The 27,429-nt window shown below is 39.6% G+C and overlaps 3 protein-coding genes across 14 annotated transcripts in view; 2 read left to right on the top strand and 1 right to left on the bottom strand.

Moving 5' to 3' along the window:
• Positions 1–27,429, top strand: part of LOC145441493 (nicotinate phosphoribosyltransferase-like) — a 116,203-nt gene that overhangs the window by 80,622 nt on the left and 8,152 nt on the right. The window contains exons 1-5 of one of the 4 annotated variants that reach the window (XM_080319375.1): positions 23,853–24,082; positions 24,353–24,523; positions 25,032–25,114; positions 25,178–25,305; positions 27,025–27,155. The exons of 2 other annotated variants lie outside the window; for them this stretch is intronic. In XM_080319375.1, the coding sequence (XP_080175501.1) occupies positions 23,977–24,082; positions 24,353–24,523; positions 25,032–25,114; positions 25,178–25,305; positions 27,025–27,155 (619 nt within the window). In that variant the 5' untranslated portion in view covers positions 23,853–23,976. Of the gene's footprint in view, positions 1–23,852; positions 24,083–24,352; positions 24,524–25,031; positions 25,115–25,177; positions 25,306–27,024; positions 27,156–27,429 lie in introns of those variants that run through there. One more of the 4 variants, XM_080319376.1, reaches the window with a different exon arrangement.
• LOC145441477 (uncharacterized) lies at positions 2,518–9,503 on the bottom strand. 5 transcript variants are annotated; one of them, XM_080319350.1, is made up of 7 exons: positions 9,050–9,503; positions 8,671–8,829; positions 8,566–8,611; positions 8,447–8,505; positions 7,877–8,044; positions 7,608–7,779; positions 2,518–3,885 (listed from the first exon to the last, which is right to left on the bottom strand). In XM_080319350.1, the coding sequence occupies exons 2-7, from the start codon at positions 8,782–8,784 to the stop codon at positions 3,881–3,883; spliced, it is 564 nt and encodes a 187-aa protein (XP_080175476.1). In that variant the 5' UTR covers positions 8,785–8,829; positions 9,050–9,503; the 3' UTR covers positions 2,518–3,880. The 5 variants fall into 5 exon arrangements, with proteins under 5 accessions (XP_080175476.1, XP_080175479.1, XP_080175474.1 ...); XM_080319353.1 differs by lacking the exon at positions 7,877–8,044 and having other exon boundaries at positions 9,050–9,502; XM_080319348.1 differs by having other exon boundaries at positions 8,447–8,611; positions 9,050–9,214.
• LOC145441475 (uncharacterized) lies at positions 12,248–18,143 on the top strand. 5 transcript variants are annotated; one of them, XM_080319345.1, is made up of 7 exons: positions 12,248–12,728; positions 12,949–13,107; positions 13,167–13,212; positions 13,273–13,331; positions 13,734–13,901; positions 13,999–14,170; positions 17,894–18,143. In XM_080319345.1, the coding sequence occupies exons 2-7, from the start codon at positions 12,994–12,996 to the stop codon at positions 17,896–17,898; spliced, it is 564 nt and encodes a 187-aa protein (XP_080175471.1). In that variant the 5' UTR covers positions 12,248–12,728; positions 12,949–12,993; the 3' UTR covers positions 17,899–18,143. The 5 variants fall into 5 exon arrangements, with proteins under 5 accessions (XP_080175471.1, XP_080175473.1, XP_080175469.1 ...); XM_080319347.1 differs by lacking the exon at positions 13,734–13,901 and having other exon boundaries at positions 12,250–12,728; XM_080319343.1 differs by having other exon boundaries at positions 12,255–12,728; positions 13,167–13,331.

Here is a 27,429-nt window from a genome sequence, read left to right as displayed (position 1 = left end):
TTTTCGCCGAACCAGGGTCCAGAGGAATGCCAATTAAAACAAATCTAAACTCGAACAGATATCAAGAAACCAGAACACATCAAAGAATAAGTATTCAAATGACATTAGAGAAATAAGTGGCTAAATTATCAAGCAACATTACAGTGCCAGTAGTAAATGCGTTCTTCATTAAAGATGTCGCGGGCCGCAAGATTAACGTCTGCGGGCCGCATGCGGCCCGCGGGTTGAGTACCCCTGCACTACAGTACACCGACAATCCTGATGGAAGGTCAGGAAATAACAGCATGCAACAAAGGAACTATCAACAATTGGCCCACCCAAAGATGCATCATCATTTACAACATCCCCTAACTTTTCGAAAAGATGACCCTCTCCCTCAACTCTACCAGTTAATCAGATCACATGGACTGAGAAAGGATGTGTTTGATCGCAATATTTGAATCTACTAATATTAATGAATCAATGCATTCGTGAACCAGAAAAAATGTTCGCGCTTACCGCGACTATAACGGATCCTCAGTAGCCATTATACCATGACCATTGGCCACCCGCGATTTCGGTGCGCAGTATGCTAAGCCGATATCGATAAATAAAATAGCCTGGACTTCACCAGAAAGTGGACAGTTCAGAAATGAACATGGACAGTTTTGCATGGGTGTTTGGCGTCAAGTTAGCTCATATACGATCATGTTCTGGAATGCAGCCGTAGGCTACACGAGTAGGCCTAATCGAAATGCGGCCGTGAATAGCAAAAAGATTGGCCCCGCTTAACACAATGGTTCATAACGTGGGCGATATTTTTTAGTAGACGTATGGTAACCTTATTCTATACCAATAACGAGAATGGACATCACCAACTACTACCCATATATGTTTAAGAGCCAAATGCAATAATTTTGGAACTCGATACAGTGTGTCCGCTTAAATTTGTTGTCACTATAAATATATTACCATCTAAAGTCAAATGCGGATAAAGTGTTATTCTGCTGAATCTCCGAGTAGTGAGTTGAAGCCACTACGTGCATTGTAATTCCGGATAATACACTTGTGGGTTACGGTCAATTTGAAATTACTTTTTCGCATCCCCAAAAGTGTTTCTTCCCATACGTCTATAGTCCGATGGAAACGAAACAGTGTGATAGTAATTGCTTAATTACAAATGGTTAATAGTTATTGGAGATAGAAGAATCTGCGTTTCGCGACGAGTTCACACGACGTGCCACCGCAGCGGTCGAAAGTGGGCCAAAATACCCAAGGGGTTGACTGAGGGGGGGTGGAGGCGATAGGGGGCCACGAGGCGGAAATTTTAGCACGTCCAATGAGATATATTTTATTAACACGGTCAAAAAATGTATGTGAAGACGGCTTATTCTGCCTGTGACGCGAAAAAACTCATGCTATACTCAACGGAACACGTAAATCGGTTTTCCGAGCATATGTCACCTCGGAAAAATGACCTCTTATTTTTAGTGAATTCACCAGCGATCAGATTTGGGTGAATAAACTTCCCGATTTCGGATCCGTAAATATGTGGGCGAAAGTTTGTGTCGAGATTTAAAAGGGGGCGACGAGACGAGAAAGGTTGGGAACCACTGACGTACACATTCAGAGCACTGGGCAGGGTTTCCGCCCCTTACCAACAACAGAAAACTCTCACTCACCGGGACTCACACCAGCGTCTCCGCTGGCTCCGTTGTGTTGCCGCACTGTGCGCCAATCTCCGCATATTAGAGACTCGGGAATATTTACTAGATTCCCGTTAATTCTCCGCGTGGGCGAAGACGAGCAACGCCCCGATCGAAAACTGATGCGTTCGTGTGTTCCTCAGGGTCGACTGACTCATGTTCAACTGCTGCTCATATGAAACCATTCGACGCTTCGACTTTCAAATCTCTCATTTGAATATTTGCTACTGCGACCGCCCGCGACTCATTTGCAGAGGTGGTCAAAGTAGTCACCGTCGCTACTCAAGTAGAAGTAGAAGTAACGCCGGAATTTCTACTCAAGTAGAAGTAAGAGTGGTGGTTCACAAGTAAGTAAGTAAGTAGGTATTTTACGCTTATTTTTGCCTACAAAACTGAAAACTGTCAAGTAGAAATAGAAGTAGTCTAAAATCATAACTACTTGAAAAGTAGTGTGAGAGTAGTAATAGATAGAGTATCGCCATGCGAACCAATGGCCTTCGAGTATTTAATCACGTGACACCTCTTAGCCAATCAGAACGCAGAAAAATGTGGGCGTGTTTCCAATACGAGAGAGGTTTTGGTTGTGTGAGAGATAGCATAGTTCCAGTTCAGTAACGCTGAGATATTATTACATCATTATTGCGTAAGTTTATTACCTTCATTATGATTGCGTATTGCAGTTGAAGCATGTTCAGTAATGATTACGTCATATGCGTAGTTGATTACTTTGGTTAGTAATTATGATTGCGTATTGCGATTGAAGCATGTGCAGTAATGATTACGTCATTATGACTGCATAGTTGATTAGCTTAGCCTTAGTTATTACGAGAGCGACTTTTGCTGCATGAGAGATTGCTTGGTTCCAGTCCAATAACACTGAGAAAGATTTAGAAAGTGAATAGAACAAAATGGCGGATGGAAGCATTTTGTCGCGTGGTATCACTTATAAAAGTATTGCGCTGATTTGGTTGGTGCACATGAGCTCACTGTTATCTTCAAAGCCATGGCATCATTGCGAGTATCACCTGCGCTCACTGAAGAAAAGGATGAAATTATATCCACGGCATATTCCTTAGCTAGAAATTTTATCATGTACGAAATCGACGGCTCAAGCGTTAAAGCAAATACGCAGGTGGAGAAAACCTTACGACGAGTTGCTAATGAAATATTTGCGATTTGACCCGATGAACTGGTATAGGTTTGCACGTCCCACGTGAACACTTGCTCATTGGAACTTAAGCCCAACGCCTCAACCACTCGGCCAACCCAGTAGTCATTTACGGCATTTAGCCTCAGCTATGCAACTAGTATTTAGAGATAGCAGTGATATCCACCGAGTCATTTGCGTTTTTTGATATTATAGAGTATACGATTGAATCGCTACGAGTAACGCACTGTTATCTAACTCATTGGGGAATAGATTTTTCAATGGAGTATTTAGAGCTAGCAATGCTGTATGGGATCCGCTAAGTTCGAACAGCTGCGTTTTGTTATTGTTGAGTATCGCACAGTTGTCATTAGGGAATACATTTTCAACGGTTTAGATACGCTTAGTAGATAAACTGCGATTATGGCTTGATTAAGCCTACCTCTTTCTGGATGTTTCGTGATGTGAAAAATGGCTCTGAGATCATGGCTGAAAAGTACCCACTATCATTTGCCGGAAAAAACTGTTGTCGTAAAATTTGGAGATAAACTAACGATCCGTCAGTAGAAGCGTTGAATAGTCATGGTCGTACACTCTTAGCGAAAAGAGTGGTTATACACACCCCAAAAGGTGGTACACGAAAACAGAACTTACGTAACCCTGCCGTTGTATATGACCAGATTCACCCCCTTCCTTGCGGTGTACATCGGATATTTCACCCTACCCATTAGAATTGATAGGGGTTCAATTTTAATATATACACCCTACTTGATATCCTGTATCTTCTTCCAAATGGCAAACTATTGCAAATAAACAGTCTTGATTGCATATATTCGATATCAATTGAACCATATTAACATAAAATGGAAACATATTTCGTGAAATAACAAAAACAGAGATCCCGGCGACGGAGAAAAAAAAATTCACTGAAAATACTGCTCGAAGAACGTCGCCCATGTAATATCGGGAAGTCGCCTCCTCCAGGTTTTCGCAAAACACTCTTGTACGGCGAAGGTTGAGTCACTATCTTTAGCAAGAACTTGTGGCATCATCCTGAAATCAAAATGCATATTCACAACCCAATTAACAGGCACATATGTTAACATGCATAACTTAACGAATGACCACATAAATAGAAGCCGTTACGAAGTATATATATTTTCACAAAGTACTTACAAAAAATCAGATGTTTCACTTGCTAAGGCATTGCAGCTCAGACTGTGGCCGATAGGGTGAACTTACCGCTATAGGAAACATATTCACACACGATCACTGTACGTGTGGGCAATTAGGCATCGACAAGATGGAAATTTATGGATAGTTTTCATGAAAACCGCCTGTAACAGGCAGACTTGGACAACTAGAAAACGTTCCCTTTTTCCAAATTAGATTGGAATTAGATTACAACTACAAGTTTTATTTTATTTTTTCGAATTAGAGTAGAATTAAAATTATAGCTACACAGTTTGAAATTAGATTAAAATAATAATCCTAGCTAACAGTTTTGTTGTTTTTTTCAAATTAGATTAGAATTAGAATTACTGAAATCGTGAAAAGTTGAATCAAACTCCGTTAATATCAAATCATAGTTCATCTTATGAGCACGAGAATAGCAAATGTCTGTACACTGTTCAAAAATGACTTTTTCTTCCAAATTCTATTGGCTACTTGATAAAATCGTTAGGTTACCTAATTGAAGCCTGCACACCAGATTTTATTCGATTCCAACCAGTAGCCGCATTGCTACAGTAGAAGAAAGTTTTTTTATTTATTATATGAAAATGAATAAAAAAGATTTAAAATTTTCTGTTCACCCCATTAAATTGTTAGGTTGTCTATAGAAACAATGCTCAACCGATTTGGCTCAATTCCAACCAGTGAAAGCGGAGTTATTGGCGTCGCAAAATTTTGGATTTGAATAAAATAGTATTTACGGTGACCGATTCTTAATCATTTATTACAATTGTGCCCACCGTAAATAGTAATTTAGTCAAATCCAAATTTTTCGACTGGTTTGAATTGAGCCAAATTTGGTGGGCATCGTTTTTATAGACAACCTTACAATTTCGTGGGTGAACAGAAAATTTCGAATTTTTTTTTACTAATTTTTAAATAATAAATAAAAAACTTTCTTCTCCTGTAGCAATGCGGCTACTGGTTGGAATTGAACCAAATTTGGTGTGTAGGCTTCAATTCGGTAATCTAGCAATTTTATCAAGTAGCCAGTAGAATTTGAGATTAAGAAGTCATTTTTAACACCCCTACTGTACAGCAAGCTTGGCTTGTTTCGCACTATACAGTTCTCCTGTAGCATTTCCAGGAAAACCAGACATTAGATTAGAATTAAAATTAGACCATAGAAAGATTTCATACATTCGATTAGAATTGGAATTAGAGCATAGACATTGCGCATTACGCAACGCTCAGCGTTGGATGAATATTCTGTTTAGAGATAAATTTGCAATAAAACGTACATTTCGATCACATCATTTTTATGCTTGGGAGATATTATTAACTATACATGTGTATTTGATTGTGTAAAATGTGTTATAGAAGTCAGTCGACGGAAGTGAATAGACAAGTCTGAACATGTATATTACAGCATATTAGAGATAGATTGTGCAATAACCGTTTTCGCTGAGTCATAAAACAAAACAAAATGGGAAGTAGGAGTGATTTGCTAGTTTGACGCACGTGAAATCGATATCATTATAGCGTTCATTTCATAAAAAGTCAATTTTGACTTGCATAAATCATCCTCGAGACTACTCAAGGGTTAAATTACACTCAAAAGCTACGCAAGACGCTAATTTAGTATTCTAGAACTACTGAATTTTTTCGAAATCTACAACTAGAACTAGAATTACTCATTTTTCAATATCCGTAACTAAAACTAGCTTTTCCAAATTATAAAAACCGTAGTCAATGTGTATGACAGCTTTGGGTGTAAATCAAGAAGTAAGCATAAAATAGGTGGCTACTATACTCGATAATGTTACATTGAATTCAACATCTTTATAACGAAACCGCTTGGAGACTGCGTTTAGCGCAGTGCGATATCGCTCAAATATTCCATTAGCATCTCATCGTAAGGAGTCAGACTCGAGTCACGATTTTCTGATAACGTTCATTGTAATTTTGAAATCTGTGGTTAACAACACTTTAATATTTTCAAATCCAAATCCTGTTCCTGCGGAAATCTTTTCGGCTATATTCGCATTGGGCATTACGCAACGTTCAGCGTTGGATGAATATTCTGTTTAGAGATAAATTTGTAATAGAACGTACATTTCGATCACATCATTTTCATGCTTGAGAGATATTATTAACTGCACATGTGTATTTGATTGTGTAAAATGTGTTATAAAAGTCAGTCGACGGAAGTGAATAAACAAGTCTGATGTACACCTACAATCTACATGACTATACATTATGCTTAAATAATTATACAATTGAATAGTATATTCATATTGAAATGAACCCGAATATTTTCGGCTGACACTCGTCAGGGGTAATCGTCAGCAAGTAGTAGAGAATTGGAAAGAACATTGTATATCAACAGTCGTATCACAAAATAGGTACCAATAGCTCTTGGGATCAATAATAGCTCAAACAGGGATCCGAATACGCTTCCGAATATACCTTCGACTGTTTTACCCATGCATTAGCTTGCAAATGTAATCTAATATTAGGTTGTTTGTCAGCCTTAAATTCAGTGACGTAAATATCCTTGTTTTGACACCGCTGTCTAAATGTCATAAATTACCTTACTCGCCTCACGTGCATCCACCAAACAATACCTTCGCTAATTAGTATTAATATTGTTCCACGCATTAGCTCGCAAATGTAGACTAATATTAGGTGTTTTGTCAGCCTTTTCGTTTCACAACATCGGAGTGAATATTAGCGTTATAATTCATTAAGTTGTAGTAGGCAACTGTAATAGCATCTGTATTGCATCCGGTTTCTATGCATCGGATATCGAGGGCTCAGTTGGACTATAGATTACTAACCTACGGATAGATACGCAAGTCCCATCGTTACGCTCCGGCAAGCAGTTACCCTTGTTGCTGAGCAATCCAAAAGCAGCATAATTGGTGGAGGTATAGCTTGCGGCCCGAGGGCTGAAATGTAATGGAACTGGTCTTAATCGAGAGCTACTGCCTCACTGATTCCGAAAATACAAATTAAAATCGTGCCGGGATATGGAACCACCTCAAAACAGCCCTCAAAATCTGAAAATCGGCATTGTTCCAACAATGGCACCACCGCAACAGGATGAACATAACAATGGCCAATTTCGTCAAGCGATTGTTCAGAACAATGCCGATTTTCAGACTTTGAGGGATGGTTTGGCATGGTTCCATTTCCTGACAAGATTTTAATTTGTATTCTCAGAATCAGTGCGACAGTAGCTCTCGATTAAGACCAGTTTCAATAAATTTCACCCCTCAGGTCGCAAGTTGTGACACCACCAATTATGCTGCTTTTAGATTGCTGAGCAATAAGTGTAACTGCTTGCCGGAGCGTAACGACGGGACTTGCGTATCTATCCGTAGGTTAGTAATCTATAGTTTGACCACACCTGCTCTAAACCATAACCATAACAACTTGAGTAAGTACTGTCACTAGGCAAACCCTAGCAGAGTTATGCTCAAATTATATCAAATATTGCATGGAATATGGCAAATGAACACGCTAAGTATTATCAAGTGAAGGAAAACGAACGCCTAATTCCCTCTAGATACATATTTATTCGGAAAATATCTCCTTACCAGGTGAGTACAGTTGCTTTCTCAAGGTCTTCCTATCTTCCCCACTCAAGCGCGGTAAGACGAGTTTGACTTCGCGGCATTCAGGATTATATCTCACGAAGCTCTGAATGGAATTCACGTATTCCAAGTCGACTATCGTTCTGTTGCTATCACTGAGGTCGATTGCCTTTAGCTGTTCATTGAATAATAGGCGATTTAGATCAATTAAAAAAATACAGAAACGAACTGCATCGCTACATCGGATCTACTATTGAGCAGAAAGATCTTACTGTAGCGCATCGCTTTCCCGTCTCTTCGCTCAGATTCCTGATTTGCATGGAAAGCATCTTACAATTACTCAGATTAAATTCTTCCACGTGGGAATTGCACAGGACTTTAGTTAGTGTTTTGTAGCAGGATGAAATGCCAGGATTTCTACTTAAATCCAGCGAATGCAGCTAAAACATGGTGTAATGTTCAAATATTTTACGAGACTACAAACGACTAGACACCTGTAATAGATTAGTCATAATATTATTTATCAACAGTTGAGCAATTTTTGCGAATTCTGCTCCTAATAGCAAAACTGATGCAACACCGAAGACAATAATGAAGCTCGAAAGGTTATTGAAGAAACCATCTAAACTAGCTTTAAAATGAATGAACGATTGAAAAAACCTCTTGCTTAGAAGCAGTGATAGTATTTATTTTCAGATGTGATCATAAACACTTTATTGATGATAAAAGTTCTATCGATCGATGAAATGTCATGCTTGAATATGACTAAAACTCACATAAGCATGACACTGTGATTGATTATTTCAGTTAGAAAACATAACGGATCTTGTTCAAATGATCACCTCATGAATTCCGAGACCTTTATTTAATGAGATTAGTGAGTCTTCGTCCAATTCGCAAGCTGAAAGTCGAACGTTTTTCGTGTTATGCTTTCTTACAAAGCATCCAACTTCTTTCAAACCTGTCGGTTCCATATCCGTATTATAACTCAGATCAAGGTTTTCGACCTACAAATACAGTAATTTATTTCAAAATGACACACAAAACTATAGAAACGAGTGAGTACCTCGATAGAAGCAAAACTTTCAAAAGCCCGCATTTCCTCGGGTGTAAGGTCACACCCCTTCATGATAAGAGTAACCGCTTTGTCTTTACAAAGTAAGGCAGGCAGCGCGGTCATACACTCTTCATCCAGCTGATTGTAGCTGATGTCAAGATATTGGAGCTGAACAAATATAGGAAACTGTCAATTTACGATCAGCATTGATCAGATATAAAACATTTCAAACTGATAACGGAAAAATATGTTGATTAGCCACTCACGTCATAATATACGCGAAATGTGCTAAGATTAAACTAGAATTTGCTCTATCCATCCATCTCCGCACAATCGCTCATACAGAATGTGATCATTAACGACTATACACAGCAATAATCGCGCATACCTTACTGTTTTTGAGCTGTAGAGCAACGAAATCTTTTGACTGCAAGTGCGAGTTCACAAGTGACAAATAGGTTAGATCGTTCGAAATAATAGTCGCGAGTTGCGTAAAGTTAATGTTTTCCCTGTAGCTGAGATTGAGGTTTCGTAATTTCACCTATAGGAATGAGGTATTAGGAAATCTCACTTCGAGAGGTTCTATACTAGATTAGCGCCTAGCTTTTCCCATCATCAATACCTGATGCTGCCTGATAAGTTGATCCAAAATGATTAGAAAATCTTCGGATCCATCACTTTCTTCCAGATTGAGCTCCGTCGAACCACACTCCTTCATCAACTCGCATATTACTGGGAGGAGTTTTTCAATGTCGTCGTGTGCTGTAACGCTGAGTTTTCTTATTTCGACCTGAACGAGCGCAAAACTTAACGCATAAAACGCTAAATGAGCTATGAACAGTTTAACACTGATCAACTCTGGCTATAGCCTATCTAATAACGCTATTGAGACTGATTCCTATACAAGTAGCAATTGAGCATTGTTCGCTACGTTACCTTCAATTCTCGCCTTAACACATTAGTAATAGGTAGGGTTACCATATTTTTGTAACCCAAATTCCGGACGCTCTATAGCGCCCACTAGCGGATTTTAAATGAGTCATGAGCACATTCGATCAATATGACGTCACACCAGCAAAGCTTTGTCTACCGACTAGAGGTGGTCACGATCCGGTTCAGGAGTATGTGGCTGTGTGTTGTAAGTTGTAACCACGGCCGAAGCCACATTTTTTCACCTTACTCCGGCACAAATAAACACTGATCGGCCCACCGTACGGTAATCGATGCAACTTCTGGGGGCTTACTATATGCATCTGGTCGCAAATGATTTGAATGAATTACAGAAGAGTGCGGAGAACTAATCCTCTTCGATAATCGATAAGCAATATCGATAATGATAATACTTTATCGTTGGGATATTTTTTTCCATCTGAACAAGACACACAAGGTAGCCTACAATGCGATAAGACACAATGCGTTGTAATGAACAGATAGGCCTATAGTGCCCGACGTCACAGTTCTTTTAGATGTTGACATTTTATGAATTATGTCAATAATATTGGTTCTTCCATATATTATTATATAATTTTGATCCTCTCTCCGCCCACATGATTAGAGTTAGCGGGCGAGCTGGTGCCTGGTGGAGGATGATGACTTCGAAAATGCAAGTAGCGTATAATTGTACGTCGTCATGATCATGTCACACCGATAACATTATTTATCAGCCTAACGCTGGTGCGCACTGCAGCACCGCACATCCGGTGGTTTCCAACCTTTTATGGTCGCGACTCCATTTCCAACTTGGTGTTGCCCAGCTGATTACTAATTAATGGTCGGCAAATTTGCCCAGATTTATACTCACAGCCTATTTTGGAAGCTGATTACGTTCAACATCTTCGTAAACCCCAGAATAAAGGCAAACTATCTTTGAATAAAGCATCCAAACGGCACCAACCGACTCTATGAATATACCGTTACCTCGTAATTGCGATAACAATTAGACTTATTTCTGTAAATTGCTATTTTATATTTTTTATCGCAGTGTTTGAGAGGGTGGTAGTCCCGATATCCAAACGATGATATGTGATACTAAATCGCGCGCAGCGCGAAGAAAAATTTCATAAATCTGCCCACAAACAATTTTGTTTGTGTTCATTTACGAAAATATTATGAGCTGTCTTCAAAATTCCGGACATTTGGGCATATTTCGGAAATTCCTCCCGGACGCAGTAAAAACAGTGAAATTCCGGACATGTCCGGGAAATTCCGGACGTATGGCAACCCTAGTAATAGGGAACAACGCGATTACGATGAAAGTTATTTTAAAGTCGTATCTGAATATTATACAGATAACATACTTATATTGAACGTGAATTTATAATGATCAGTGACTACGAGTGGAATGTGTGAATGCGTTTACCACAAATTCAAATCCACGAATTTTATCCAGTAGTATCTTTACGAGGTTTTCATTGAGATCGCATTGACGAAATTCTAACTCATACACGCGACATTGCTGAATAAGACCATTCGCGATATTATGTATATCCAATTCAGTCGTAGTTTGGTGAAAGAGCCCATAAGGAATATTCACTTCATCATGATCCGTAAGTACTAATTGATGGTACATCCTCTTTTCAGCTTGAAGATGTAAACTATAAAATGTTGTATACCGCCCTGATGAGTTTAATTATAATATACTTATCGTGTTACAGTGATTTTTCAATAACGAAACTCTTTTACAGCATAAGCAGAGTAATTTCATAATAAACATAAAATACCTGCTGTCGATGATTTGTACTAATTTGCGGTGTGTTCAATTAACTCATGCGGCTCTAAAATATAGTAAGCAGGGCGATGGGTCTTCGTTGAGTTGAATAAACATAAAAAATATTTCCGCGCTCTCGGTTGTAGGGTTAGGAGGAATTAGGTTTAGGAGGACGCGGAAATATTTTTATGTTTATTCAACTCAACGAAGACCCATCGCCCTGCTTACTATATTTTAGAGCCGCATGAGTTAATTGAACACACCACAAATTAGTACAAATCATCGACAGCAGGTATTTTATGTTTATTATGAAATTACTCTGCTTATGCTGTAAAAGAGTTTCGTTATTGAAAAATCACTGTAACACGATAAGTATATTATAATTAAACTCATCAGGGCGGTATACAACATTTTATAGTTTACATCTTCAAGCTGAAAAGAGGATGTACCATCAATTAGTACTTACGGATCATGATGAAGTGAATATTCCTTATGGGCTCTTTCACCAAACTACGACTGAATTGGATATACATAATATCGCGAATGGTCTTATTCAGCAATGTCGCGTGTATGAGTTAGAATTTCGTCAATGCGATCTCAATGAAAACCTCGTAAAGATACTACTGGATAAAATTCGTGGATTTGAATTTGTGGTAAACGCATTCACACATTCCACTCGTAGTCACTGATCATTATAAATTCACGTTCAATATAAGTATGTTATCTGTATAATATTCAGATACGACTTTAAAATAACTTTCATCGTAATCGCGTTGTTCCCTATTACTAATGTGTTAAGGCGAGAATTGAAGGTAACGTAGCGAACAATGCTCAATTGCTACTTGTATAGGAATCAGTCTCAATAGCGTTATTAGATAGGCTATAGCCAAAGTTGATCAGTGTTAAACTGTTCATAGCTCATTTAGCGTTTTATGCGTTAAGTTTTGCGCTCGTTCAGGTCGAAATAAGAAAACTCAGCGTTACAGCACACGACGACATTGAAAAACTCCTCCCAGTAATATGCGAGTTGATGAAGGAGTGTGGTTCGACGGAGCTCAATCTGGAAGAAAGTGATGGATCCGAAGATTTTCTAATCATTTTGGATCAACTTATCAGGCAGCATCAGGTATTGATGATGGGAAAAGCTAGGCGCTAATCTAGTATAGAACCTCTCGAAGTGAGATTTCCTAATACCTCATTCCTATAGGTGAAATTACGAAACCTCAATCTCAGCTACGGGGAAAACATTAACTTTACGCAACTCGCGACTATTATTTCGAACGATCTAACCTATTTGTCACTTGTGAACTCGCACTTGCAGTCAAAAGATTTCGTTGCTCTACAGCTCAAAAACAGTAAGGTATGCGCGATTATTGCTGTGTATAGTCGTTAATGATCACATTCTGTATGAGCGATTGTGCGGAGATGGATGGATAGAGCAAATTCTAGTTTAATCTTAGCACATTTCGCGTATATTATGACGTGAGTGGCTAATCAACATATTTTTCCGTTATCAGTTTGAAATGTTTTATATCTGATCAATGCTGATCGTAAATTGACAGTTTCCTATATTTGTTCAGCTCCAATATCTTGACATCAGCTACAATCAGCTGGATGAAGAGTGTATGACCGCGCTGCCTGCCTTACTTTGTAAAGACAAAGCGGTTACTCTTATCATGAAGGGGTGTGACCTTACACCCGAGGAAATGCGGGCTTTTGAAAGTTTTGCTTCTATCGAGGTACTCACTCGTTTCTATAGTTTTGTGTGTCATTTTGAAATAAATTACTGTATTTGTAGGTCGAAAACCTTGATCTGAGTTATAATACGGATATGGAACCGACAGGTTTGAAAGAAGTTGGATGCTTTGTAAGAAAGCATAACACGAAAAACGTTCGACTTTCAGCTTGCGAATTGGACGAAGACTCACTAATCTCATTAAATAAAGGTCTCGGAATTCATGAGGTGATCATTTGAACAAGATCCGTTATGTTTTCTAACTGAAATAATCAATCACAGTGTCATGCTTATGTGAGTTTTAGTCATATTCAAGCATGACATTTCATCGATCGATAGAACTTTTATCATCAATAAAGTGTTTATGATCACATCTGAAAATAAATACTATCACTGCTTCTAAGCAAGAGGTTTTTTCAATCGTTCATTCATTTTAAAGCTAGTTTAGATGGTTTCTTCAATAACCTTTCGAGCTTCATTATTGTCTTCGGTGTTGCATCAGTTTTGCTATTAGGAGCAGAATTCGCAAAAATTGCTCAACTGTTGATAAATAATATTATGACTAATCTATTACAGGTGTCTAGTCGTTTGTAGTCTCGTAAAATATTTGAACATTACACCATGTTTTAGCTGCATTCGCTGGATTTAAGTAGAAATCCTGGCATTTCATCCTGCTACAAAACACTAACTAAAGTCCTGTGCAATTCCCACGTGGAAGAATTTAATCTGAGTAATTGTAAGATGCTTTCCATGCAAATCAGGAATCTGAGCGAAGAGACGGGAAAGCGATGCGCTACAGTAAGATCTTTCTGCTCAATAGTAGATCCGATGTAGCGATGCAGTTCGTTTCTGTATTTTTTTAATTGATCTAAATCGCCTATTATTCAATGAACAGCTAAAGGCAATCGACCTCAGTGATAGCAACAGAACGATAGTCGACTTGGAATACGTGAATTCCATTCAGAGCTTCGTGAGATATAATCCTGAATGCCGCGAAGTCAAACTCGTCTTACCGCGCTTGAGTGGGGAAGATAGGAAGACCTTGAGAAAGCAACTGTACTCACCTGGTAAGGAGATATTTTCCGAATAAATATGTATCTAGAGGGAATTAGGCGTTCGTTTTCCTTCACTTGATAATACTTAGCGTGTTCATTTGCCATATTCCATGCAATATTTGATATAATTTGAGCATAACTCTGCTAGGGTTTGCCTAGTGACAGTACTTACTCAAGTTGTTATGGTTATGGTTTAGAGCAGGTGTGGTCAAACTATAGATTACTAACCTACGGATAGATACGCAAGTCCCGTCGTTACGCTCCGGCAAGCAGTTACACTTATTGCTCAGCAATCTAAAAGCAGCATAATTGGTGGTGTCACAACTTGCGACCTGAGGGGTGAAATTTATTGAAACTGGTCTTAATCGAGAGCTACTGTCGCACTGATTCTGAGAATACAAATTAAAATCTTGTCAGGAAATGGAACCATGCCAAACCATCCCTCAAAGTCTGAAAATCGGCATTGTTCTGAACAATCGCTTGACGAAATTGGCCATTGTTATGTTCATCCTGTTGCGGTGGTGCCATTGTTGGAACAATGCCGATTTTCAGATTTTGAGGGCTGTTTTGAGGTGGTTCCATATCCCGGCACGATTTTAATTTGTATTTTCGGAATCAGTGAGGCAGTAGCTCTCGATTAAGACCAGTTCCATTACATTTCAGCCCTCGGGCCGCAAGCTATACCTCCACCAATTATGCTGCTTTTGGATTGCTCAGCAACAAGGGTAACTGCTTGCCGGAGCGTAACGATGGGACTTGCGTATCTATCCGTAGGTTAGTAATCTATAGTCCAACTGAGCCCTCGATATCCGATGCATAGAAACCGGATGCAATACAGATGCTATTACAGTTGCCTACTACAACTTAATGAATTATAACGCTAATATTCACTCCGATGTTGTGAAACGAAAAGGCTGACAAAACACCTAATATTAGTCTACATTTGCGAGCTAATGCGTGGAACAATATTAATACTAATTAGCGAAGGTATTGTTTGGTGGATGCACGTGAGGCGAGTAAGGTAATTTATGACATTTAGACAGCGGTGTCAAAACAAGGATATTTACGTCACTGAATTTAAGGCTGACAAACAACCTAATATTAGATTACATTTGCAAGCTAATGCATGGGTAAAACAGTCGAAGGTATATTCGGAAGCGTATTCGGATCCCTGTTTGAGCTATTATTGATCCCAAGAGCTATTGGTACCTATTTTGTGATACGACTGTTGATATACAATGTTCTTTCCAATTCTCTACTACTTGCTGACGATTACCCCTGACGAGTGTCAGCCGAAAATATTCGGGTTCATTTCAATATGAATATACTATTCAATTGTATAATTATTTAAGCATAATGTATAGTCATGTAGATTGTAGGTGTACATCAGACTTGTTTATTCACTTCCGTCGACTGACTTTTATAACACATTTTACACAATCAAATACACATGTGCAGTTAATAATATCTCTCAAGCATGAAAATGATGTGATCGAAATGTACGTTCTATTACAAATTTATCTCTAAACAGAATATTCATCCAACGCTGAACGTTGCGTAATGCCCAATGCGAATATAGCCGAAAAGATTTCCGCAGGAACAGGATTTGGATTTGAAAATATTAAAGTGTTGTTAACCACAGATTTCAAAATTACAATGAACGTTATCAGAAAATCGTGACTCGAGTCTGACTCCTTACGATGAGATGCTAATGGAATATTTGAGCGATATCGCACTGCGCTAAACGCAGTCTCCAAGCGGTTTCGTTATAAAGATGTTGAATTCAATGTAACATTATCGAGTATAGTAGCCACCTATTTTATGCTTACTTCTTGATTTACACCCAAAGCTGTCATACACATTGACTACGGTTTTTATAATTTGGAAAAGCTAGTTTTAGTTACGGATATTGAAAAATGAGTAATTCTAGTTCTAGTTGTAGATTTCGAAAAAATTCAGTAGTTCTAGAATACTAAATTAGCGTCTTGCGTAGCTTTTGAGTGTAATTTAACCCTTGAGTAGTCTCGAGGATGATTTATGCAAGTCAAAATTGACTTTTTATGAAATGAACGCTATAATGATATCGATTTCACGTGCGTCAAACTAGCAAATCACTCCTACTTCCCATTTTGTTTTGTTTTATGACTCAGCGAAAACGGTTATTGCACAATCTATCTCTAATATGCTGTAATATACATGTTCAGACTTGTCTATTCACTTCCGTCGACTGACTTCTATAACACATTTTACACAATCAAATACACATGTATAGTTAATAATATCTCCCAAGCATAAAAATGATGTGATCGAAATGTACGTTTTATTGCAAATTTATCTCTAAACAGAATATTCATCCAACGCTGAGCGTTGCGTAATGCGCAATGTCTATGCTCTAATTCCAATTCTAATCGAATGTATGAAATCTTTCTATGGTCTAATTTTAATTCTAATCTAATGTCTGGTTTTCCTGGAAATGCTACAGGAGAACTGTATAGTGCGAAACAAGCCAAGCTTGCTGTACAGTAGGGGTGTTAAAAATGACTTCTTAATCTCAAATTCTACTGGCTACTTGATAAAATTGCTAGATTACCGAATTGAAGCCTACACACCAAATTTGGTTCAATTCCAACCAGTAGCCGCATTGCTACAGGAGAAGAAAGTTTTTTATTTATTATTTAAAAATTAGTAAAAAAAAATTCGAAATTTTCTGTTCACCCACGAAATTGTAAGGTTGTCTATAAAAACGATGCCCACCAAATTTGGCTCAATTCAAACCAGTCGAAAAATTTGGATTTGACTAAATTACTATTTACGGTGGGCACAATTGTAATAAATGATTAAGAATCGGTCACCGTAAATACTATTTTATTCAAATCCAAAATTTTGCGACGCCAATAACTCCGCTTTCACTGGTTGGAATTGAGCCAAATCGGTTGAGCATTGTTTCTATAGACAACCTAACAATTTAATGGGGTGAACAGAAAATTTTAAATCTTTTTTATTCATTTTCATATAATAAATAAAAAAACTTTCTTCTACTGTAGCAATGCGGCTACTGGTTGGAATCGAATAAAATCTGGTGTGCAGGCTTCAATTAGGTAACCTAACGATTTTATCAAGTAGCCAATAGAATTTGGAAGAAAAAGTCATTTTTGAACAGTGTACAGACATTTGCTATTCTCGTGCTCATAAGATGAACTATGATTTGATATTAACGGAGTTTGATTCAACTTTTCACGATTTCAGTAATTCTAATTCTAATCTAATTTGAAAAAAACAACAAAACTGTTAGCTAGAAATATTATTTTAATCTAATTTCAAACTGTGTAGCTATAATTTTAATTCTACTCTAATTCGAAAAAAAAACAAAAAAACTTGTAGTTGTAATCTAATTCCAATCTAATTTGGAAAAAGGGAACGTTTTCTAGTTGTCCAAGTCTGCCTGTTACAGGCGGTTTTCATGAAAACTATCCATAAATTTCCATCTTGTCGATGCCTAATTGCCCACACGTACAGTGATCGTGTGTGAATATGTTTCCTATAGCGGTAAGTTCACCCTATCGGCCACAGTCTGAGCTGCAATGCCTTAGCAAGTGAAACATCTGATTTTTTGTAAGTACTTTGTGAAAATATATATACTTCGTAACGGCTTCTATTTATGTGGTCATTCGTTAAGTTATGCATGTTAACATATGTGCCTGTTAATTGGGTTGTGAATATGCATTTTGATTTCAGGATGATGCCACAAGTTCTTGCTAAAGATAGTGACTCAACCTTCGCCGTACAAGAGTGTTTTGCGAAAACCTGGAGGAGGCGACTTCCCGATATTACATGGGCGACGTTCTTCGAGCAGTATTTTCAGTGAATTTTTTTTTCTCCGTCGCCGGGATCTCTGTTTTTGTTATTTCACGAAATATGTTTCCATTTTATGTTATTATGGTTCAATTGATATCGAATATATGCAATCAAGACTGTTTATTTGCAATAGTTTGCCATTTGGAAGAAGATACAGGATATCAAGTAGGGTGTATATATTAAAATTGAACCCCTATCAATTCTAATGGGTAGGGTGAAATATCCGATGTACACCGCAAGGAAGGGGGTGAATCTGGTCATATACAACGGCAGGGTTACGTAAGTTCTGTTTTCGTGTACCACCTTTTGGGGTGTGTATAACCACTCTTTTCGCTAAGAGTGTACGACCATGACTATTCAACGCTTCTACTGACGGATCGTTAGTTTATCTCCAAATTTTACGACAACAGTTTTTTCCGGCAAATGATAGTGGGTACTTTTCAGCCATGATCTCAGAGCCATTTTTCACATCACGAAACATCCAGAAAGAGGTAGGCTTAATCAAGCCATAATCGCAGTTTATCTACTAAGCGTATCCAAACCGTTGAAAATGTATTCCCTAATGACAACTGTGCGATACTCAACAATAACAAAACGCAGCTGTTCGAACTTAGCGGATCCCATACAGCATTACTAGCTCTAAATACTCCATTGAAAAATCTATTCCCCAATGAGTTAGATAACAGTGCGTTACTCGTAGCGATTCAATCGTATACTCTATAATATCAAAAAACGCAAATGACTCGGTGGATATCACTGCTATCTCTAAATACTAGTTGCATAGCTGAGGCTAAATGCCGTAAATGACTACTGGGTTGGCCGAGTGGTTGAGGCGTTGGGCTTAAGTTCCAATGAGCAAGTGTTCACGTGGGACGTGCAAACCTATACCAGTTCATCGGGTCAAATCGCAAATATTTCATTAGCAACTCGTCGTAAGGTTTTCTCCACCTGCGTATTTGCTTTAACGCTTGAGCCGTCGATTTCGTACATGATAAAATTTCTAGCTAAGGAATATGCCGTGGATATAATTTCATCCTTTTCTTCAGTGAGCGCAGGTGATACTCGCAATGATGCCATGGCTTTGAAGATAACAGTGAGCTCATGTGCACCAACCAAATCAGCGCAATACTTTTATAAGTGATACCACGCGACAAAATGCTTCCATCCGCCATTTTGTTCTATTCACTTTCTAAATCTTTCTCAGTGTTATTGGACTGGAACCAAGCAATCTCTCATGCAGCAAAAGTCGCTCTCGTAATAACTAAGCTAATCAACTATGCAGTCATAATGACGTAATCATTACTGCACATGCTTCAATCGCAATACGCAATCATAATTACTAACCAAAGTAATCAACTACGCATATGACGTAATCATTACTGAACATGCTTCAACTGCAATACGCAATCATAATGAAGGTAATAAACTTACGCAATAATGATGTAATAATATCTCAGCGTTACTGAACTGGAACTATGCTATCTCTCACACAACCAAAACCTCTCTCGTATTGGAAACACGCCCACATTGTTCTGCGTTCTGATTGGCTAAGAGGTGTCACGTGATTAAATACTCGAAGGCCATTGGTTCGCATGGCGATACTCTATCTATTACTACTTGTGAGTAGGCAAAATCTACTTCAAGTACTTCAAAAAGTAGAAGTACTTCGTTTCTGACCACCTCTGCTCATTTGGTTCTCGGGGGCTACGGTAGTCCGCAGGTACCACGTTGGTGACACCTGCATTATAGTGACTGTAGTCTCTATAGATGCATAATGTAGCGATAGCATTTAAGCTATTGTCATTGGTCATTCTACATATTATCTATATTTATGGCATCTAACCACCAGAGGTGGTCAAAGTAGTCACCGTCACTACTCAAGTAGAAGTAGAAGTAACGCCGGAATTTCTACTCAAGTAGAAGTAGAAGTGGTGGTTCACAAGTAAGTAAGTAGATATTCTGCGCCTATTTTTGCCTACAAAACTGAAAACTGTCAAGTAGAAGTAGAAGTAGTCAAAACCATAACTACTTAATAAAAAGTAGTTTGAGTAGACAAAATCTACTTCAAGTACTTCAAAAAGTAGAAGTACTTCGCTGCTGACCACCTCTGCTAACCACTGAGACTTAGCTATAAGTATCCTTATCCAGAAGCTAAGGAATATGGCGTGGCCTCAGCAGGCTGTCTAGTGTCCACTGAGAGACGTCGTCGCGTTCCCTCTAGGCTAGGGTCACAACTAGCGTTGGGACCCCGGGAAATCCCGATCCCGGGATCCCGGGATTTGAAGCAATCCCGATCCCGGGATTACTCCCAATGAAATCCCGGGATTTGTAAAGAGCATTTTCCAAGGCTCACGTAGCGCCATATCTCTTATTTTGGTGATAAAGCAATGTCACAAACTCTGCTGATAGTTTAAAACAATTCACAATTATTTGATATTAAAGCCAGCTATGGCATAACAATGTACTACACAATCACTTCCGTCGTAGTCTACGAATCGTAGCAGTGTAACTGAGTATCGGAAAGTCACAAGGACGGTGCTGTGGAGGTGAAATACAGGTCGAATAATGGCGAATTTCGAAGATGTCAATACAAAGAGAAAATCGCATGTTTAGCGAAACTGTTTGTTTTATAAATCTACATAAAAAGCCAAATGCAACTTGTGTCAAGACGTTTTGAAAGCTTCAGTGTCTAGCACAAAGGGACTATAATAACGCATTTAAGGTCCGTACAAATGATAGTAATTAAATCATGCATGATTCAATCGGACACGTCAAAGCAACATCAGCTAAAAATGAAGATGAGGAAGATCGATTCCTATAAAATAAGTCGCATAAGCCTCGCCTCGATGAACTTCTTAACCAGTTAACTGCTGTTGACAGGTTAACATTTATTCAATTACCTAAAGTGAGCGAATTCGTCGGGCCTTCAAGGCTTATGGCTATGACTTGTCAAGATGTCACAAACGGGTTCGTGACTTGGTGATCGAACACAGTAAATAAATCCGTAAGTGTGTGGAAGAAGAGCTTATGGCAATGAAACGCAGCATTGGACGTTTTTCGATCACGTTTGACGAATCATTTTCTACACGAAACAGGCGGTAGGCCTACATGAATTTAAACGCTCATTATCCGGGTGGCCTTTGGTGGCTGGGTTTCATTCGTATTCACGGGAGCATGTTTTTTCGTCAATACTACAAGGAATAAATGTTGTGTGTGTAGCTTGTATGTGTATTTTACTACTTTACTAATCCCGGGAAATCCCGGGATTGAGAACCGCAAATCCCGGGAAATCCCGATCCCGGGATTTCAAATTTGATCCCGAAGTCCCAACCCTAGTCACAACAGAGAGCCGGCAGATACGTTGGCCTGCACTTTATTGAACAATAGAAAACATCAACGGACTAAGGATAAAAATATTGGATTTAATAAATAGCATTGGTCGCACCGCGTCGTTCGGTCGTCAGTAAGGCGACATGCACCGAAAGACGGTCTCCGCTTCTTTAAATAGTCACACGCACAAGTACAGCACACGCGCGTACACAAAGAACAACGACCATATGATCAGAGAGAGAGATAAGATATTCTTTTTCGCCTGCATCATCGAGATGCTTTGGCGACGGAGTTGCGATACGGCCCCATGAGGTCATCTAGTCTGCGCCCCCGTTTTTTTTCTCCTCCATGCTATCCGTGATTGCTGAGCGCCTAGCAGGATAGCTGCGGATACCATTTTTCGAGTCTTTGGTATGACCCGGCCGGGGATCGAACCCACGACCTACCGCTCGAGAAGCCGGACGCATAACCATTACACTATCTCGCTCGGCGGAATATTTGAAAACGCATTGCTCTATAAAGTATGCCGGACCCCAATTGTGGAATAGCATCTCGCCGGCTATCCGACAGTCGTCGAGCATGTCCGCATTCAAGTCGAAAAACAAGCAATTTCTTCTAAATGAATGCTAGCCAGCCTTCAGGATTACCGGACCACGACCTAACATCGACATCGCCCTCCGCCACATGCCACCTCATTTTGTCGCTTGCGTCTTATATTCTCTGCATTACTTTTCATTCAGTGTGCATGTGCAATGTGCATGCCTCTTCTTTACTGCCAGTGGTTCCCAACCTTTTTCGACCCATCGCCCCCTTTTCAAGCTCAATACCGATCATCGCCCCCAAATTTTCTGTACCGAAAATGGGGCATACAAACTATAATCATCGGCGGGTTGACTAACAAAAAATAAGGTCAACTTTTCGGCTCGAAGCCTAATAATTTGACACTTTTGTACCTAAATTTCCGTGGGTTGACTGAAAAATAAAAATAAAAAAGGTCAGCTGTTTTGACGCGTCATCGCCCCCCAATCGCCCCCTTCGCCCTTTTCGCCCCCGTCGCCCGCTTTGTCCATTTTCGCCCCCTATCGCCCCCTTCGTCATTTTCGCCCCCCTCGACCGCCAAATCGCCCCCTGGGGGGCGATATCGCCCACGTTGGGAACCACTGGCCTAGGCTAAGATGGGTGTCTGATCTTAAAGGCCACTCCAAGTTGTTTCGACACCTTCCTATCTGTTCATTGTATCGCAGTCTTGTGATGTATTGAAACGATGAAAATATTAATAAACCTGATTGATTGAGTCTGAATTCCAGACCGGGTCGCGAAAAATTATCATCAATGATTGCAATTGATGATCCGGTGTCCAGAGAATAATTATATGCATGTGCATTGTGCATTGTGCAATTGTGCATTGTGGATTGTGCAATGTGCATTGTGCAGTGCTCCGATCCGGCATCCATAAGATTAACATCACAATATATCGGATTTGTCCTGTGTATCGCATTGTGCATGGCGTGTCTGAGCGGCAGAATCGGTGTCACAAAGTTGCTTCGACAATTTTTCCGTGTCCGCTCTAATAGGGTACGGGTGCGCTGATTAGCCTTTAACATTAGTTACTAGCGTTGCAATGACAATGATGCAGCGTCTGAACCGTGCAAACTTTTTATATCTGAGCACCAGCTGTAGCGGAATTCGCAAAACAGGAACCGATACCCTGGTGTCGAGTCGTTGGCTTGGACTGCTGTGCTGTAGCAAGTGTGTTAGACATCACTCGCTCAGACGGCAGTCAGGTTGCAGGAGTTCTGCCGTTATGTTATGTAGTATCATGAGGGAATATTTTTTCGTCAGCCATTATTGCAAAATAACGTACGAAATAACGAGAAATGTGTCAGATCGTGAAGGGAATATTTACACTTATTTTATATGCACAACACAATGCACCCATAACTGAGAAGTGGCTCCCCATGTACCACAGCACAGGGAACAGGGAAGTTAGACTCCGGGTTCTGGTTATAGTACTTACGCCTACCGGTACTTAGATTAGTGGTCTGGCGTCTGGTGAGGTATATTTGACCAACATGGAATCAGTGTCTCGTGCATACCGTACCCAAGATTCTAGTCACTACACAGAACACTTACGCAGGTGTGACGCTGGTAACTGTCTTAGCACACCAACTATATATATTTGCTACCATTGTTTAATTTTTCTTCTATTTTATTTTTTTAACTACTGTAACTTTTTTACAGCCAGACTGTTTAGAGTCAAGTGTACCTGTTTGATGCTGGTGTGATCAGACTAGATGACCCTCACGGTCTTATCGATCATTCCTATCTAATACCGAATACTGTGCATGCATATTTTCTGTACCACCACCACTGCCGAGTGTTATGCATTTTGGTTTGATGAAAAATAAAGACTCTCTCTCTCTCTCTCTATATTATAACCTAGGGTATAACTTCAGTATCTGTGATATATATCCCTACCTCGTAAACAATATTATACTGTCTGCCGCTGAATGTTAGATGTGCTGTTTTCGTCACTTCAAGATAATTTCTTCACTTGAATGTTTACCAGGTCATATCGAAAGCATAAGAAGTCGTATACACAGAAAAGAGAACTTTGATTGGTTTCTGCTAAGATGGATGCGGTGGAGTTGCATTCTCAAGGAGACATTCATCAGAACGGTTCTTCTTCAACCAGATTCGACAAGCCAAACAATGGTGTAGTACAGGCCCTTCTTACAGGTATGACCCACAAGCTTAACTCTGTAGGTATGCTCTGACGCATCGGTGAGTAATTATAATTATTGAATGGGCGATGGGCAGCAATAAGCTTTTTACCATAATAACCGATTGATGTCCAGGAAACATCACAGAATATGCTATTTCTATATGCACCATTTGTTTGACTTTTCTGTAGGCCTACAGCTCCCTCGAGATATTCAAACTGCTTATCAATATGTAGTGTTAGTGATTATACAATGTTCTACCAGTGCTTGCAATGTTTTTTATTAGATTTGTATCAAATCACGATGGCTTATGCATATTGGAAGAATGGCAAGATGGACGACCATGCCGTTTTCGATCTTTTCTTCCGAAGGAATCCGTTCAAAGGGGAGTACACAATTTTCGCTGGTCTTGAGGAGTGTATTAAATTTCTCATGAACTTCCAGTTTTCAAAATCAGGTGATCATCTTCAACGCTGTAAAGTTGTTACAGTCAAGTGTGTAGCGACATATTCAATATGGCCTTCATAATTTTGTTCGCTGCGGCATCTTAGGACGTATGGTCGTATTTGGTTTAAAATAGTTGAAATCAAACTCCTTTGACAAATTACATTTAACTGGAGATTATAGCCTCTGATATCACTTCCTAATGTCTTCCATGTTTACCGTATGGCTGAGCACGCGAATACTAGAGGGCCAAGTTAAAAGCAATGCTTTTTGAAGTGACTTCATTTTAAATACCATACCGTATTTGAACATTGTGCCGTCTACTATGAAATGCTAGAGCTCACATATGAGCCAAATGCACCATACATTTGAACGGTTGGTGATCCGTCTTGGTGCATAGCCCTAATGTCCTTTCTTTGTCAGCCACTATCCATCTCAAATCCCGTTCAAAACGTTTCATGCTGCACAGTACGCACTATTTTCCGATTTGCCACTTTACATTCCGATATTTCATTCGATAGATATCGACTATCTCCGGGACGTTTTACCTGGCCCGATCGAAGAGGAATTTTTTGAATATCTCGCTTCTTTGGATGCGTCCGAGGTATGAATGTTGTGTTCTTTATATTGTTCGTATTGAATTTGTGAGGCAGTTCTGTAATCGCAGGTATCATTATGGGCGATCCCGGAGGGATGTGTGGTTTTTCCGAAAGTGCCCTTAATCCGAATCGAAGGACCGTTGCCGGTGGTGCAACTCATGGAAACGACACTTCTGAATCTAGTAAATTACGCCAGGTGCGTTGATTCTATTTTGCGCTCGAGACGTATTGCCTCCTGAAGCCAGACAATGCGGTGTCTCTCGCGCATACCTAGCGATATGCTGATATAAGGCTCATGTTAAAAACAGAGTTGGTCAAAGTAGTGAATGTTGGTGCTCAGAGTATAGGTAGAAGTATCATAAAAACTTCCTATTAAATTATAATTATAGTTGCGATTTCCAAGACATCCCAAAACTACTTCCAAGTGTAAGTAGAAATTAAAGGCATTAGAACAGGGGTCACCAACACGCGGCCCGCGAGGTCATATTTTGCGGCCCGCGACTTGATTTGAAATTTCGGATGAAAGCTAAGAAAACATTTTGAAATACTGAAATTGACTACAGTTTCAACATATTGTTGTTGTTGTTTCAAAAAACGGGTATTCTCCGGTGTCCAACATCACCATTCGTCACTGGCTTTGGCTTTGACGACGTCAACAGCATTCCATCAAGGGAGAATAACCAGCTGATATGAATGGGCTGGGCCTATTGCCTTGACGTGCAATGGCCCAAACACTGCCAAGACCGAAACGTTTGGAAAACGGCATAGGGCAGTGGTTGTCAAACTGGGGGCGCGCACCCCTCTTGTGGGGGGTGTGAAAGCATCTGAAAAGGGCCCGGAGCTGCTGTCAACTGAAAAAATTTTTTGCGCTCGGTGCGATTTACATCAAATTCATATTTTGTGTATAGTCCAGAATTCGTACAATAGAATTCTGTCATCAATTAACTATTATAACCTTCCATGCCACCAAACTATCCGTTAGGATTGCTAGCATTCTGGTTGCATTTTGTGATATGACGGTAAGGGAGGAGCGAAATTTGTCAGTATCATAAAGGGGGCGTGTATAAAAAAGTTTGAGGGCTTAGGGCTTCCCCGCAAGGTCAAGCTTAACGTGGAGATGGTCTTTCAGCTATAGTAATGTATCTCGTCAGCCCCAATATCGATTCCTTGGTCGCTGAAAAGCGTTTCCAGGTATCGTGCACAGCTCAGAGTTCAAAATAAAATGAAACTGATGATAATGATTTTTGTTGTATTTGTATTCATTCAATCAAAAGAACTTCTTTTGTGGTCACTATGCCAATTGTCTAAGTTAGGTAGCACGGCGTTGTACTGACGTTGACTTTTAAAACGTTGTTGCGTAGTTTATATCGATATTTAATACATGCGGCCTGCGGATGCTACGAAATTTGAAAAGTGGCCCGCGACCCAGTTTGAGTTGGCGACCCCTGCATTAGAAGTACTTAAGAAGTGGATTTGGTCGACAGGTCACTATTTTCAGCAGTCAATTGGAGGCGGGCGCTTTCAATATTGCAGGGCACATTTTCGTGACTGATGCAAAACGACTGACGACACTACACAGATAGGTGCGGATTTCGAAAATGTGTTCAGTTGCAGACCGTGGCACAGGGGCTACTTCGCCCCAGTAGTTATTACAATCTCAATCATAAAAGTATTGCAAGCATATCCTATACTTTCAACTTTATAAAATTCAAAGTGTATAATGTGAGTAGTTTTGCCTGACAATCCAAGTAGAAGTAGAAGTAGAGGTAGTGTAAAACATAACCATGTGAGTTGGTACTGTAATTAGGCAACACCTACTTGAGTATTCTCACGAAGTAGAAGTACTTTGTTGCTTTGGTTTATGAAGTAGAGAAAACGACCTGTTACACAGCTAATTACGATTTTCAATCTGCAGCCTTGTCGCCACCAACGCTTCCCGATTTCGTATGGTGGCCGGCGACAATATTCAACTGCTGGAGTTTGGTTTAAGACGAGCGCAGGGACCCGATGGCGGCTTGTCAGCGTCGAAATACTGCTTTATGGGAGGTCGGTATTCTTGTATCTCAGTGATGTGATTCTGAATCGAGTGGTTTTGTTACTCAGAAATCAGACTGGTCTACTCGAGTCATTGCGATCAATACTTCTACTTGCGTACTCAAATCGTTTTGCGATTGCCCTAACCTTGTAACGTTACTGCAACTGTAGCCGTATCGAAGCGCGAGCTTCATTTATTCGATGTTTTTGAAGTGTTCGTGAACACCTTCTCACTCTCTGTGAATCGGCGTAGGCTACTGTGCCGGTGTGGTTCTTAAATAGGCTA

This window comes from Botryllus schlosseri, chromosome 6 (assembly GCF_051294905.1).
Source record: "Botryllus schlosseri isolate E-star chromosome 6, Bs_hap1, whole genome shotgun sequence".
Taxonomy (NCBI): domain Eukaryota; kingdom Metazoa; phylum Chordata; class Ascidiacea; order Stolidobranchia; family Styelidae; genus Botryllus; species Botryllus schlosseri.
This window is presented reverse-complemented; position numbering and strand designations above follow the sequence as displayed.

Bases quoted from the DNA above. Each gene is read 5' to 3' on its own strand.
- LOC145441475 (XM_080319343.1), top strand. From the start codon at position 12,994: ATGACCGCGCTGCCTGCCTTACTTTGTAAAGACAAAGCGGTTACTCTT. The intron at 13,108-13,166 runs GTACTCACTCGT...CTGTATTTGTAG, and splicing joins AAAGTTTTGCTTCTATCGAG to GTCGAAAACCTTGATCTGAG. The intron at 13,902-13,998 runs GTAAGATCTTTC...TTCAATGAACAG, and splicing joins CGGGAAAGCGATGCGCTACA to CTAAAGGCAATCGACCTCAG.
- LOC145441477 (XM_080319348.1), bottom strand. From the start codon at position 8,784: ATGACCGCGCTGCCTGCCTTACTTTGTAAAGACAAAGCGGTTACTCTT. The intron at 8,045-8,446 runs GTGATCATTTGA...ACCATGTTTTAG, and splicing joins AAGGTCTCGGAATTCATGAG to CTGCATTCGCTGGATTTAAG. The intron at 7,780-7,876 runs GTAAGATCTTTC...TTCAATGAACAG, and splicing joins CGGGAAAGCGATGCGCTACA to CTAAAGGCAATCGACCTCAG.